At 31.4% G+C, this 17,416-nt stretch overlaps 1 protein-coding gene across 1 annotated transcript; it reads right to left on the reverse strand.

Annotated features, from left to right (window-relative positions):
* Window positions 1-793: 793 nt before the first annotated feature.
* LOC148310544 (troponin C-like) lies at window positions 794-16,642 on the reverse strand. Its single transcript, XM_088258132.1, has 6 exons — window positions 16,175-16,642; window positions 15,374-15,401; window positions 4,007-4,150; window positions 2,923-3,042; window positions 2,177-2,308; window positions 794-1,077 (listed from the first exon to the last, which is right to left on the reverse strand). Exons 1-6 carry the CDS (start codon window positions 16,175-16,177, stop codon window positions 1,049-1,051), a joined length of 456 nt encoding a protein of 151 aa, XP_088114258.1. The 5' UTR covers window positions 16,178-16,642; the 3' UTR covers window positions 794-1,048.
* Between the last annotated feature and the right edge of the window lie 774 nt (window positions 16,643-17,416).

Consider the following 17,416-nt stretch of genomic DNA (forward strand, 5'->3'; position numbering starts at 1 on the left):
TGTCGGTATAAATGATGGTGCTTAGGGCACTGCTTTAATGGGGCGTGGATAAGGGTAAGAAATAGAAGAAGAAAATAAAATAAAATAATTCAAATGTAACTTTGTTTTACAATCACTATAAATATTTTATTATAACTTAATTATAATGTCTGCCAGTTTCGAAGCTAACTGGTTTTTTATCAAGACTGATTAATACTAGTAGTTATATAACAAAGTAACATTTTAATTAAAAATGGAAAATCACAAAGTTAGTGCTTCAAATATAAATTATGGAAGAAGAAAAACTGCAAATAGATGATAGCATCGTCGTCTGAGTGCAGAACCCCAAGTTGAATTCAATTCAATTTCATTTTTATTCATGTACTAGCGCTGCCATGCGTTATTGTGGCTTAGTTTGGTTAAATGTAAAAGAAAGAAAAGAGAATATTTATATATAAATTAGTGCATGTACCGTGCAACTGTAAAATAAATTAATAGTATTGGTGCCATTTGATCCAGGGAGAGTTTCACACTTTATTACCGTAGAACGGGGCTACATGAACTTTGATGTGTTACTTGAGCCCAGTACAAAACAACGATTTAAATCTGTATTTGGTCTACAATAATAAACGTATCGCGACAATAAGTGTCACCTGTCAGGGACACAATGAATCATGTCGATACATTCATTATTGTAGACCAAATACATATCTAATTTTTTTTTGTACTGGGCGCAAGTAACACATTAAAGGTCAAGAAGCCCCGTTCTACGGTACTTTTTTTGTATGATATAAGGTAGAAGTTGGAATGAAACTTTTATTTTTTTAAAGAAGAGTTTTATTTGAGTTACATTTTTTCTGCGATGACTGAAAACACCATTATTGGAAAAAATATGTGAAACATAAATTTATTGTGCTACTAAAATAAATTATTAGTTTAATTTAGGTAGTTGACTTATCATTGTTAGATTTGTGTTAATATTTTATAAAAAATCTGATGGAAAATAGAAAAAGGTCTTAATCATATCCTTAGCCTAACATATAAGTATTACTTCAAAAGGGTATATTATTTATTCTCCAGTCATCATCTCCATGAATTCTGAAAAAAAAACAAAATATTCTCGTTAAAATAGATTCTTTTTGTAAATAACTAATTTAAAAATAAGAATAAAAAAAGCCGAATTAAATAACGACTCGTTTAATACATTCTGTGCGTCAAACACGGCTCCCGTGTCCATACGAATATTGTAAACATGGAAGTCGTGTCTAAGAGAAAGATAAAGATTCGTGGCAGGTTTTATGTGTTTTGAAAACACGAAGGAATATATTTATATTTGATATTTAAATAGGAAGTAGAATGTGATTTTTTTTTAAATTGTGGATTTACAAAAAATCGCTAATTTTTAATTTTCAGACCCACTGTGCGTTGTCCTATCATTGTATAGTTAGCTGCATACCAGCTTTTATATGTCATTTTTAATGTCTGATTGTAAATGTTTGCTGTATTGAGAGAATGAAATATATTTTTTTCATCGATTATTGGTCAGGAAAGAGGTAAATGATATGCTTTTATAAAATAATAAAAAGTAATATAATGTCATAGTTTTGATAGATGACTCTCTTATTAAATAAAGGTATATTCGTGCGTATAGTGACGTAATCTTGAATCAACCAATATAAAAATCACATAATTGCACCTTTCATAAAATCTTGCAGAGGCTTGTCTAACATAATTCGTATCCGTACTTATACGGACACAAATTATTTATCATTAGGAATTTCCTTATACATAACGAAGGCAGTTGCTTTCGTTATGATTTTTTTGCACATGAGTCCAGAGCGCCGGCAATTTACTAGAGAATACAATGATTTTAACACGATTAGGTGGAATACGGGTAGTGGGGATAGGTCTGATCTCTTTGTATGAAATTTTCTTTACAAGGTCAAACTTTTAACAGTATTTGTGAATACCACAAAGTATATAACTTTTGTTAAATGTAATAATAAAAATATTTTCAAAATGCTTCTAGAACACCCCATTTTTGTCTTGTAAGAGATTGATAATGGAGTGAAGGTTAAACAAAATTAATATTAAGATGTAGTTAGGTGGGGAAGGCAACGAAGGAAACAATGGAATCCTTTTAAAAATAGGCCGCAAGGCCTACACCAAGAAGGAAAAGAAGAAGAAGAATATTTACCATCGAAGTCGACTGTGCCTGAACCATCGGAATCAATCTCCTCAATCATCATGTTCAGCTCATGTTCCGTGAGCTGGTCATCCAATTCCTTCAGGATTTCCTTCAAGCAAGATGTGGGGATGTAGCCATTGCCTGTTAAAAAATTCAACGTTTTAATATATTTTTTTACTGATATTAGTCATGATATTAGACGTAAAATTAGTATTGAAAATACAGATATTCCATCTTTTGAATCTCAGTTATAAAACCAAGTCATTCATATTTTTCATTTCAAATTGGATATTTTACAATACAAATTGGACGTTTTATTGTATGTATAAAAAGTTATAATTTTCAAAAACATATTAAAAGTAGTACTCGTGATTCAAAGTAGCATTGAAAATCTTGTCTGAAAACTTGACTACACATCGTGCGCACATACTATGACAGCGCACCGCGCAGGCTTGCCAACTTGACGACTTAAGAATAAAAAATGTGGGCAGGTGAATACACTGACGGTAGATTTGATTGAGATTTAGATACGGTAATTTCGTGCGAATATTTCTAAAAATTGTAACTTTTTTACAAGATACAATAAAACGTCCAATTTATTTTGTAAAACGTCGAATTAGATGTGAAAAACCTGTATCAAGTTGAGAAATCCATAATAGAAAACCAAGTGCCTACCTAGTGAAATCAAAGAGTATTTTGGACTTACGTCATACGTGGTATTTAAATATTGTAAGGCGAATTATCGTGATACTGACCTTCCTTATCATAGAGCCTGAAGGCCTCCCTCAGCTCCTTCTCCATGGCTTCGGCATCTTCTTCAACGATGAACTTGGCTGCTAATGTCACGAACTCGTCAAACTCCAGGCGACCGGATTCTGCGCAAAGAAAACAATAATATGTGTATTTTTAAATAATTATTTTACCACAGATTACGGTTTTTGAATAGTTTTGGCCTGACCGCTTTCAAATATTTGAAACACTTGATCATGCCAAGTTTTCTTCGGTCTTTTACTTCTTGTATTGCCAACCACGTTCACCTCATAAATTTACAAACAAATTTAAAGGTAAGTACTTTTTTTTAAACAATTTGGCGCACTTTTTGAATAGCTTACATCTCATATCGGGGCTTTACTCTTTGTTGTCGAGCATTTTTTTCATCAAACCCGACTCTAATTAGGGTCGATTATTAATTGTGATTAACTTGTGACTTGTGAGTAACCTCAAACCTAATTCCGTTCTGTATTTTTTGGCGTCTCGCGCTCTACCAAAAGTAGTCCCTGATTGGCCCACACTAGATTATCCCTCCTGTTCCCAATACTGATTGAAATAAAACATTTTTTAAAGTTAGAAGAAACAATAATCCACAAAATGTTCTATAAACCTTGTACATATTTTTTCATTCAAACCCTTATCCGCACCCCAATGATGCATAGGGCACTGCGTCATATAAACGCAGTGTAATCTTGATCGTTAACACATGAAGGAAAGGTGATTAGCCCTCTACTTTAGGTACCAGTCCAGGGTAGTATTGAATAAATATTAGTGTAAAAAGATCAAATTTATTTATTTAACTCCCCCCTGGGAATCGAACCCGGGACCTCCAGAACGGTAGCAGAGCGTGCTAACCATTACACTACGGAGGCGGACAATTACATATTAAGCAAGGTAAATAATAAATGCAATTCCCACCTAAAAAAACCTACAAAAAGTAATCAAATAGAACTCTTATAAGCGTCTTCTACTATCTACCAACAGTGGTAAAAGTCACTTTTAAGCGTTTCCTGCAAACGAATAGGAGAGGGTTAAAAAATAATTGCTAGGTGTGTTAGTTTAACTTACTGTCTGCGTCAACTTCCTCGATGAGCTCCTCCAGGATCTTCTTGTTGAAGGGCTGTCCCATCAGGCGCAGGATGTCGCCGACCAAGTCGCAGGGAATGCTCCCTGAATGGTCGCGGTCGAAGCCGTTGAAGGCCTTCTGGAGGACTGAAAACAAATATAAAACATCAGTCACATGAATGAGTACAATAAAACATGTTTGGAATATTGAAAGCATTAACTTTGTGGATCATATTGATATATTATTTCGAGAAATAAAAAGACTTTGTGTTTTGATCCACTCACATTTTTATTAACCAACTAGTTTCGGCAAAAACCAGTTGCCCTCTTCAGGGTTTATATCATAAATTTTATATCATAAAGTTTATATCATAAATATTCAGTCATAAATTAAATCCTGAAGAGGGCAACAGGTTGTTGCCGAAACTAGTTGGTTAATAAAAATGTAAGTGAAGTCTTTTTATTTCTCGAAATAATACAACAATAAAGCATAATTACAAATGAAAATAATGTGCCTTCAACGAGTTTTTCCGTGCCGAAGCCACGTTTTACAATATTTATTTATAAAATTATAATCGTTTTTATAAATAAATATTGTAAAATGTCCACAAAATTAAAGTAGCCTGGGTGTAACAGACATCAATGGTAAGGTAGAGGAAAGATAATTGAGATAGTATGGGCACATAGGACGCAAAGAAACTGATCACATTGTAAACCAGGCAATCACCATGGATCTTCCTCGAAACACATCTAGAGGAAGATAAAAGAATTCATAGATGTTGCAGAAAGAAAAGATGATAGAAGGACCTCCTGATGTCCTCCTGAGGACGAGGAGCGCTGACCCCAACAGTCTACAAAGACGATAAGTAGTCATGGATTATATAACTCACAGATCGCTTCATGTGTGAGATCGCGGCAGGATCTATTGTTGATCTGAGTAATGTTATTATTGAGCTTTTTATGAGCTCAATCATGGAATCTCATGTATAAAATTTGAGCAGTGTGGTTGTCAATCATGGGTAGAATGGTGAATGTTGCACGTGTATAATGTGATCACTTAACCAGCCTAAATTAGGTCGTAAAGGCCTGTAAATATCTAGACTTCCATATCTATGTTGAGATGTCAAAAATGTAAAAATGTTACATTTTAAAAATATTCATTCAGTACTAAAATAAAAATGTAAAATAAAGAGCAATGCTCTTTAGCATTTTCGTAAACCGAATTTTCCTTTTTTCTCGTTTTTCTTAAAAATCTCGAACAATTCCCTGATCCAAACAAATCCACAGCACGATTTACGTTGGGGTTAGCGAGTTGGCACTGGTATAGACAAATTAGTATTAAATGTTTTGCCAATTTTTTTCTTTGTGTAATGTGATATTATCATCTTCTGGAACAAATGGTCCCATTGATAATTTTCAACAGATCTTTAACCGATGATAAAATTTTTGGAGCGCTTCCAAGAAGAAATCCCTTTACTAGCTTTCATAGAATTGCCTACAAATGCCGACTTTCTCATATGATGTTGCCAAAAACAAAATTGAGAAATTTGAAAAAATAAAAAGGGATATATGTCGCAGCATATACGCAATAGCGTGTTACGATAAAAAGTGCGATCAATACTTGTTTCTAGAAACATATCTTACCAACCATCACGCCGTTTCTAGGTATCAAATTATGGTAGAGTGCGTTCGAACCAAGAAACTCTAACTCAAGGGTCCGCGACACTAACCACGGGACCACAGCCCGACACTTGACAGTGGAACGAATGAGTGAGGAAAGACTGTTCCTGTAGTTGGAAATAGGAACTGAGGAAGGGTGAGGAATACTTGGTATGATCAAGTATTTGAAATACTTAGGCGTTGCCAGGTTAGGAGTCGAAATAATCAGCGGGTATTTATGAGGAGATGCATGAATTTAGAAGAGGCGAAGATTTCTTTCAAAGACAGAGTCGTGTGGCGTTTTATGTATGTATGTACATGAATATTTGAATGTCCAATATCTATTATTACTAGTTTTATTATGCATAATTACGCAGCAAATAAACACATCTGAAAATATAATTAAAACGTCGCAGCGAGATGATACAATTAATTACTCGGTTTTTTAGAAAAATAGTCACTCTTGGCAGACTTTATTTTTTGCAATACACATGTATACGAAAATTCGCGAAATCCGATCTAAAGTAAGTGCCGAAAACCACTAGAATTTTAAATAATTATAATTAAATACAAAAAGCTTTCTTGAGCATTTTTACGATACCCAGACGAAACGAGGTCGTGCCAAGAACGATTACAATGGTTGTATTATTGTCAAAATAAATTTATATATTTACAAAATAGAATAAAAAATAAACCGATGTGAATTCTGAAACAAATACAAAAGCATTTATTTATTTATCTATGGTATTTACAACATTTTGAGTGTGTCGAAATACTTGTTCCCAAAAGAGTCTCAGCTAAATAAAAGCTTTTCTCATTCCAATATAGATGGCTGTTGTGAACTCATATGTACTGTGTCATGAGATTAATCAATATATCTAGGAGTTCCGATAATTTGAGTAGTGTGAAGCATTCAAAATGTAATATTATGTATATAAAAATATTTAAAATATCATGATGGTTCGAAATAAAAATTGATTTACGGCGGGATAATCGATAGCCCGAAACATAATTTTCTTTAACATTTCACGTAATTATTTTTTTTCTTCATAAAACACCGTTTTTGTATTGTAAAAATATTTTTTATTTGAAATAAATATATAGTTTTGAAAAGATGAGAGTTTTTGAAAGATAAGGAGTAAAAAAAATCATTACACGAGTATATTCTAAAAAAATGTACGCAAATAATACATGTGGCTTCTAGTACAGCCGGTACTGAATTGTATATTTGAGAGTACACCCTTGAATCATGGAAAAAGAGAGAAAAGCTTAGGACACCAAAGAAAACAAATCATAAGTACTTTGGCCATTTTATCAGGGGAAGAAATTAGACGTATTGTATTACAGGGTAAAGTCGAAGTAATCACAGCAAAGTCAGAAGATGTAGTTTATCCTGGTTTAAAAAAAAACTTGAGAGAGGTGTTTCAATGTAGCAATAAGTCGTTGATTAGAAAGGTAGCAGACAAAGTAAAAAATGCCAAGATATTGCCAACCCTGAGCGTGGAGTGGCCCAATAACCTAAATAAATTATCCACTATTTATCATTTTTATAAAGGTTGGTATATCCAATTATCCTACTTCACACATCGCTCACTCCTTTCAAGAACGTCATAAATCAAAAATCGTCAATTTTGAGTTGTGCATATTTTCGTAATGCCCAGAAAATGTACTATATCCCAGCAAAAGCGGCATATTTTTAACTTAATATTTACCCGCTACAGGGCAGAAAGTGTTATTTTTGCATTTTGAAGAAAAGGTATCGTTTAATTATTTTTTTAAATATACTAAATATTTTTCAAACGGAGAAAAAATATTCAGGTTTTACCTTAAAAGATCTATTGCACAGTAAAAAGTTATATAAGTTGCTTGATATTTATTTTTAATCCATTGTATTTTATGTTTGAACCTTAAAAACGTTCTCCTGAAAAATCAAGTTTTTTGATTTATGACGTTCTTGAAAGGAGTGAGCGACATGTCAGTATGCGTTCTGTTAAGTTCATCCCGCCAAAATTGACGTCTCGTGAGATGTAGACGAGTTTACACAATCCAGACAACAGACACGAGGATATTTGGTAAACATTTTAATGATTCCAAATGATTGTAGCTTTTATCTAAATGATTTCAACAGTTTCCTTTCGACAGCAAAAAATTACATCGATTTATTACAGTAGTTAAAATTGAACTCATTTAATATTTTTATTTTACCCTTAAGACTTATCGCATGCTTATATGTAATTTGTGACTGACCGCCTCCGCAGTGTAATGGTCAGCACGCTCGGCTACCGTACTGAAGGTCCCGGGCTCGATTCCCAGGGGGGTTGAAAATAAATATTAGTGATTTTTACACTCTAATATTTATTTAATATAACCCTGGACAGGTCCCTGAAGCACAGGAGTGATCACCTTGCTTTCATGTAAGTAACGATCAAAATAACACGCGATGTAGTGGCCTATACACCATTGGGTGCGGATAAGGGTTAGAAGAAGATATGTAATTTATGATAAAGGTGCGATACACGGTAAATCAAGGCGAAGTGTAGCGAACAAAAAAAACACAAATTGACAACTAAAATAACTCCAGAATTTTTGTAATTTGATGCATGTTACATGACCGTAGATGGCTGTCGAACTTTGAACGTGTTCATTTTGATTGGGAGGTATTTTTAACCCAACAATTTTATTAATTATCTACAAATATTAAATGTTTAAAAATACTTAATATTTCCATGATGATTTATCACATTGCTTGGGTATTATAAAAACGGCTATTATTTATATGGGGACTTTGATTAACAAACAGCAATTGGACAACCCAACCTTACCTAACATAACCTTACCGGTTTGTTTGTAAGATATGTAAAAAATTGTTTTAATATAGTATATTCTCTTATCTTTTGTATGCAGAGAAATATGAATAAAAATATATTTGCCCATTGGACTTCCAGCATAACACATAATTCCCTAGCTATGTAATATTTTCTAAATAACTTATTATTAAAAATTGTCATAAAAATAATACATTCTCTTATGTTTTGCATGCAGAGAAATATGAAGTGGAATTTAAGAGCATTTTATGTAATGTTCTGACGTTGTTATATTTTCCACATAATTTATAATTTTGTCATATACCTTTGGGTACTTTGTAAATTTCGCGGGTATTATAAATAATGCTTAATTATTTAAAGAAATATTAATATATTTACATCCCTGGATGTCGTAGCAACTTGAAAAATATCATAAGAAAGAAACGAAGTGGCTTTTTCTAAAAATGTTTTCCAGATAACTTGCATCACCGACCATCCGATCGTCCATCCAATATGCCAATAGAAAATTGGGAATATAAACATCGTCCGCCATTTTTATATCGCTTTTCCCGTCAGCCAATCACTGCTTATTTATTTTGTCCAAAGATAAATAAATAGAATGGCTATAATACGGAATTAATAAGCCATGTTTCAAGTCGAAAATACTCGTGTGTAAACAATGAAAACATGATTTTAAAATATTCCGAAGAAAAACATGAAAATAATCAGACGCATTTTGAATGGTAAACATTCATTATTTTTATCCCGAGGAATCATTTACTTATACATTTTTCATTTCTTTGTGGTATCTCATTGTGTTACATTATTTTAATTTATTACTTTTTACAAACAATGAAGAAGACAATATTCGCATGTGAGGAGAATAGAACCATCCAGACTCCCCTTCATTGCAAAGTAGACGATTCCCGGGCATTCCACGAAAGAGATAGATTGACAGCCGGAAATCATAGAGAAAGTTAAATAAATTTAGTGTTATTCTAAATTTCTATTTGTCGTTGGAAATTGGTTAAAGATTGTGTAAAGAGTTGGAATATATATGGAAAAAATAAAAATAAGTCATTGTTTTAAAAAAGCTCTTTTGCATTTATGGACTTGACAATTTTAAGTAGGTATAAACCAGATTTATGAATATAAGCATTTTATATTTAAATAATGTTGTTGAGGATTTCTGAATGTAACAAGCATTAACAGAAATTGTAATTTTACTCATTTTTTAGGATAAAATAAAAAACCATATTGTTTTTTCCACAAATTTTTATTTGACCAGCGATCGGGTTTTAATGAATCACCATCGCTGGTCAATTACAATTTATGTGGAAAAATCTGTATAGTTGTTATTTTATTATATAAAATGCAGTTCCACCAAGAAATGTCAACACAAAACTTTAATTTATTAATTTTTTATTTAAATTTCACTCGGTAAATACTAATGTTTCTTAAAATCTATCGTGACACGTGTTTCGATTCATTTCGTAATGTTTGGTGTCTGAAAATAATGCGGTATGAACACGTGTTACGATAGATTTTAAGAAATATTGGTATTTACCATATGAAATTTGAATTAAAACGGATAGATATTAGTGATTAAGTGACTTCCGAACCAATTGATGAAAGTAATATTACTTCTTTGAGAAATAGTGGACTGCAACCGCTGCATAAGCGCTGTTCAGTTCTGTAACATTAGTTCAAAAGACGAATATAGCATCATAGGCTAACGACCTCAATGTGCCACATCCAACTTCCCCTCTATACTATACTAGGCACCTACTTCCTCCAATCCACTCCACACACCTACGTCGGTGTCGGCACATGAGTCACCCTAAATTCATGATTATGCAATTCTTGCTTTTCTATTACAATATTGATCTTTTGAGAGACCGAAAGTCACCTTAAAAATAGCGACGAATAATTTTGATTTTCCTATAAAATAGTATTTAAAAATAAGCTTTACATAGTCCGCCTTCTTAATGTATTGGTTATTGTGTTGGAGGTCCCGGTTTCGATTCTCAGGAGGTTTGAAATAAATGTAAGACATCATCAGTCAGCCTGATGATGTCGGTAACAACGAAATCCAGTCACTGGTCAAATAAAATAAATGTGGAAAAAAACTATTCAGTCGTTGTTTTATTGTATAAAATGCATTTCCACCGAGAAATGTCTAATGGCAGTAATTTTTTATTCTTATATCTATTTAATATTACTCTGGACTGAGACCAGAATCGCAGGGATGATTTTTTAAATGATTTGATTGCCTTTTCTATGTGTATCTAATGTAAGGACATATGTATATGTTAAATTTTGTAGTTATATATTATAAACTATTATATGAAATATGACAACTTTATATGCATTTTATAAAGAATCTATGGGAGGCTCGATAAAATTCTATGTTGTATGCACGACAAGGCAGATGTAATAAAATTATGATTTAGTATAATTTTTCTGACGAAATGAATTTAAGATATGTATTATAATAATAATTACATACACGTTATGGTATGGGTTTTCAGTAAGATTTATGAATAAAGTAACATGTATTAAAAATATATTTTTATATTAATTAATAAAAGTGGAAAAAACGATGTACTAGCGTTGTTTTATTATATAAAATGTAATTCCAACAAGAAATGTCAGCACAAAATTTAATTTTGTTGGTAAATACAGCAATTATTATCTTCCAATTTTATAGTTTTCTCAGAAATTCAGACGAGGATCCGAAATAAATGGCGGCCATTGTACAGACCACAAAGAGATCATTGTATAATTAGATTACGACAAAACATCTCGGTAAACACATCAGACGTTACGGCATTTTTATTGATTATCAACTGCGTATTCAGGAATCGCAATCTTTATTGCCCGTTCTTCTCAAATACAGTTCGTTTCCCGCCAGTTTCTCCTTCAAACATTAATTTACGATATAGGCGAATTTTTAAGCTTCAGTACACTTATTTTCCCGCCGAAAATGCGAATTGAAAACAAAACAAGCCAAGGCACAAGACACAATAAATTGCTACATATAATGTCGAATGTTTTACTTAAAAAAAACAGATTCTAAGAAAGTATATTTGGCGAATGAGAAAGAGACTTCACGACCAGTTCAATCAAAACCTAAAATCCTAAGGGTGAAATTATATTATAATTGAAATAAGAAATTATTTATGTACGAACAATATATTTCCTCTCCATATATCCTAATTTCTATACTCCATTAGCTAAAAGCGTCATTAAGTTCAGCTCCATATTTCCTTATTCTCAAGATTCAAGTTTACGCGAGTGTTTTTATTTTTTTATTTCTCTAGCGAACACATGGCCAATAAATTTCCGAATTGAAGCTATCTGCGTGTATAAATATTATAATTCGTAATACACTTTTTAAATAATATTTAACCCATACAAAAAACACATTTTCGACGAGGTCGAATAAGTACTGGTGGAATATTTGTCGTCAAAGACCAGTTACCTTCGGAAAAGAGGCATTAAAAGTTTACCAGATAGATGGAAAAACATCGTAGAAAGTGAAGGAAAATACATTTTAGTTAAAAAAAAATGTTTACCTTAGTTTTGAAAAATAAAAGCTCTTTAAAAAACCCCTATACTTATGGGATGACCAAATAGTGGTTGTTTTATTATTTTAAATGCAGTTCACTAAGAAATTTCAGCACAAAACGTATTAACACATACATATGTGCATTAATATTACAGTAATTATGTGTATGTGATTTTAACAAATAATTGAAATTCTGAAGAAGACACAAATTTTTTGTGCTGGTACCCAATACACAATATTAGCAAGTAATACAGGATTATAAATATACGTATTTATATATATATATATATATATATATATATATATATATATATATATATATATATATATATATATATATATATATATATATATATATATATATATATATATATATAATATATAAATATATACACCCCTGGACAAAAAAATTTACGAGTCCTCAAAAAAACTAAAATTGACACATAATGAATTATTCTTGATATTTAATTAGTTTTTTTTGTATTGTTTAACATATGTGATGACTACTCGTTACTTCGAGGTTAAAATGAAAGATCTTACTCATGAATTGTACTTAGAAATTGCCATTATATACCAGGTATCAGATTATCCGAACCTTAGAGACCCATAACGGTTCATTTATGGTCGAGTGTTTGTGATGGAGTAATAAAAGACATGTAATTTTTTTATTCAAATTTAAGAAGAAGGTTCTAAGCGCTTTATTTTAAATTAAGGTATTTTACATTTAAACATATTTATAACATTTAAAAATATTTAATACTTAGTGAATTCACCTTTATTTTTTATAACATGTAAAATTCTATTATTTAACGAAGCGTAAAGCGAATCTTAAATTTCTGATGTTATTTCTTCTTCCTAAACTTGAATCAAGTTTTTTTTAATTCCTTAATGTTTTTTTTATTTTTTTTTCCCAACTTTTTTTTTCATAATCGCCCATAAATTTTCTATCGGGTTCAAATCAGGACTATTCCCGGGCCACGTCAACGATTTTAAGCCAATTTTATCCTTGTATTCAATGATCTGTAAGAAAAACAATAAATTATTTATCAAGTGGTCTACAAAGTGCACTAAAAAATAAATATTTGTACTCACAGTGCGGGCTCTATGGCACGGCGCCAAATCGTCCTGAAAAATCGGGTCCGCGGTATACTGCGTAATGTCCTCGATTGTTGGAATAAGATGGTTTTTCAGCACTTTTTTGTACTGGATGGCATTCATCGTACCCTGTATAAAATTTAGAGGTCCCAAACCGTACGCTGTCATGCACCCCCAAATCATGACGTATGGTGAATGTTTAACGGTTCGAGGGACGCACGAAGGATGGTATTTTTCCCCAAGTTTTCGTCGAACTATCTTTATGCCGTCTGGACCAAAAAGGTTGAATTTTGATTCATCGGAGAAAATAACATTTTGCCAATCCTCCAAGGTCCAATTCTGGTGCTCCTTCGCCCAATCCAGTCTAGCCTTCTGCATTTTGTTCGTCAGTAATGGTTTCTTTGCGGGACTTCGTGCTTGGAAACCATGCTCCAACTGCCGCCTGAACACAGTTTTTACTGAAAATGTTGATTAGCTAGTAGACTGCACCTCTGCGTGTATTTTAAGTGCCATTAAAAATCGATCGCGCATAACAATTTTTTTTATTAAGCGATCATCTCGGGCAGATGTCGCGCGCCCCCATCCGCTTCCTTTTTTCCGTTCTATGGATCCAGTTTGTTGGAATTTTTTAAATAAAAACCTCACTGCACCTTCTGAATACCCAACTCGACGAGATATTTTACAATTAGATATGTTTTGTTGCGACAGTGTGATTATTTTGGATTTTATCGCTATCGACATTTGCTTTGCACTTTCCATGATTGTTGTGTTATGTTCCCTCAAACGCGGGTAAAACAAAATTGTTGAGACATTTTCAAATGTAAATATTGTAGAAAGGTGACACAAAGTGTCTTTAATTTATTGAAGAAAAGAAAGAGGTATCGATAAAGGATTTCTTAGAAAAAGAGTTCAGTAAAGTCAAGGCGTGCGGTAGCAAGTAAACTCGTAGATTTTTTTGTCCTGCGGTGTATATATATATATATATATATATATATATATATATATATATATATATATATATATATATATATATATATATATATATATATATATATATATATATGTGTGTATTATCGGAATCGTTAAGATCACTGATATGTATCGGAAATGATTTTATTGAACGTAAAAAAGATGAGTCGTGTTCTAAAATGAAACTCTAAAATGAGAGTTCAGTAAACTTTAAGATTTTGGTAAAAGAAAAACAAAACTCTGCAGAGATTTTAATTAATTAATGTTGCCTCTGGCAGCGTGTCAACGTCATTATCCGGATTGATTCTCTGGCGAGATCTACTGGGAGAACTTTGGAAACAATTCGTGCCAATAAATTATCCACCTACCGATCACTAATCTGTCTAATCTAAGTATTTTTCTTAAAAAAAACTTTCTAAACAACTTTATTTAAAGCAGTCTTTAATTAAGACGTCGACCGGTTATTAAGACTTAGTAATAAGCAATTCTTTAATAACCAATTCCTCTGACCATCCCTTAAAACACTGTACACCCGCATTTCTCCTAATGATCTTGAATAAAAATCTTATTCTCTTTTCTTCCTAAAACTAAAATGAAGAGTTCAAAGCTATTCATTATATGGCGGCTAGTAATATTTGTAATAGAAAATAAATAATTATTTATAATTTGAAATAATACATAAAAATCTAAAAGAAATATTAGAAGCACTATTATTACTTATATTTTCGTTGACGAATTTATCTTATTTCAATATTTGAATATTGCAAATGGATAAAAAAAGGTTGTAATTACATAGCATAAAACCTAACTTTTGCTAGTTTCAGTGATCACTTTACACTTACATTCACCATTCTACCCATAATTGTCACAACCACACTTGGAACTCCCTTTTATTTCTAAAATTCAGGTTTAAAGATCATTTAAATGTTTACGTACACATTTAAATGATCTTTAAACCTGAATTTTAGAAATAAAAGGGATTTCCAAGTGTGGTTGTTACAATTATGGGTAGAATGGTGATTTATGTGTAAAGTGATCACTGAAACTAGCAAAAGTCAGGTTTCATGCCATGTAATTACACACATTTCCATATTCACATATCATTTAAAAAAAATTATATATACTTCAAAATAGTATAATAACTGTAGTATGATAACTCAATAAAAATGTTAATAAAAATGTTTAGTATTTGATTTTTTTATTAAGATTACTAATGTGTATATGTATTCAAATTATTATGTATAAAAATAATAAATATAAATAAACACTCACCGGCAATTTGTTCTGGGGGAAGTTCATCCTGTTAACAAAATAAATAAATATTGTTCATTAATACCCAATTTTTATTTTGATCATTTGTATATCAAGTAACAATCTATGGTGATGATTATGTATTTTTTAAAACATATTTGCTTTTTGCTTAAGGGAAAGTGACAATCGTAAGGTTGTTACATTTATAATTTCGCAAAAATAATCGAACTCGGAACTTTGGGCATGTTAGCCAGACGTCCAAACACCTAAACTTAGGAAACAAATAAGAATAATTGAATCACTATACAATAATCGAAAGATATTCGGCTTTCTGAAGGAATCGATATTTTTAATAATTATTTTAAACTAATAAATAATACAACGATAGTTTATTTTAACACCGACATAATGTAAAATTTTGATTAATAATTAAGGTAAAAAAATTTAAAACACAGATTTATATTTTGTTCACAAATTTAACGTATAAAAAAATATTAATATTACTTATGGATAAGAAAAAAATATTTAAATATTTCTAATGCACTTTAAAATTATTTTGAACCGAGTTTTATAAATAAAAGAATTAATAAATTATGAAGAAATAATTTAGATAAATCGATGTTAATCAATTGAAAATTTCAGTAAATCCGTTAAATTTCTTAATATGGACTATGTTTAATAATTTAATCTATAGGTATGATAAATTATTTATATAGTAAACTGTAATAAATAATATTATTAATTGTCATGTTTTGAATCATACTATTTTTTTAACAATTAAATTTTTTAAATATCACCAAACATAACATAACATTCACGCACCATTTTTAAAATGTAGGTTGTAGCAGTAAGGATACTAGTGACGCAGTAGCACTGACCGCGGCGGTTGTTAGATTGCGACGCCGTCCACTGCGGCGTCCGCCTTTATAGGGCGTCGCGACGGAAACAGCAGGAAAGTGGGTATTTTCGGCGGAAACCATACAGTCAGGATACAATAACTGCAACGGGATGCAATACGGAACACGGCGTAACCGCAACACAGTAAAGAAGAATCTCACAAAAGTAAAAGTATAGAAAAGAAAATAAATTGATGTTTAGTTCGATAGAGTACGTAGTGAAAATATATTAATTTATTAATTATTTTATAATTAAAATGTAACTCGGTTTTAAAATCACTGTAAATATTTTATTATAACTTAATTAATGTTTTACTTAGAAAATACCACTATTTCTTAAAATCTACTGTGACACGTGTTTCGATGCATTCCGCATCATTTTCAAACACCGTATGTGAAGTTAATTCTAAATTTTAGAGTTGAAAAATAAAAAACAGCTACTACCCCCTCTTCAACCTTCAACGTCCCAAGGACCCAACTCTAAAATTTAGAATTAACTTCACATACGGTGTTTGAAAATGATGCGGAATGCATCGAAACACGTGTCACAGTAGATTTTAAGAAATAGTGGTATTTACTGAGTAAAACATTAATTAAAAATGGATAGATTTTACCACAAAGTGACTGCCGAATCAATTAATGAAATTTTATTATAACTTAGTTATAATGTCTACCGGTTTCGAAGCTAACCGCTTCTTTATCAAGACTGGTTAATACTTGTCTTGATAAAGAAGCGGTTAGCTTCGAAACCGGTAGAAATTATAATTAAGTTATAATAAAATATTTATAGTGACTTTAAAACAAAGTTATATTTTAATCAAAAAATAAAAAATCACAAAGTTAGTGCTTCAAATATAAATTATATAAAATATATTCACTTTAAACCTCACAACATTTTGAGTCTACCCAAATGCATGTTCACAAATCTGGGTTTTCTCCACTAAGAAGCTATTTTTCATTTTTATTATAATTATTTAATGTCTTCTTTTTCTTCTTCATACCCTTATCCGTACCCTAATGGTGCATAGGCCACTGCATCATATAAACGCAGTGTTATCTTGATCGTTAACACACGAAGGAAAGGTGATCAGCCCTCCGCTTCAGGTTCCAGTCCAGGGAATATTGAATAAATATTAGAATGAAGAAAAAAATTTATTTTAAAATGAAT

The sequence above is a fragment of the Brachycentrus maculatus genome, unplaced genomic scaffold (assembly GCF_059751285.1).
Source record: "Brachycentrus maculatus isolate JH-2025_06_01 unplaced genomic scaffold, ASM5975128v1 h1tg000091l, whole genome shotgun sequence".
In the NCBI taxonomy this organism is placed as follows: Eukaryota; Metazoa; Arthropoda; class Insecta; order Trichoptera; family Brachycentridae; genus Brachycentrus; species Brachycentrus maculatus.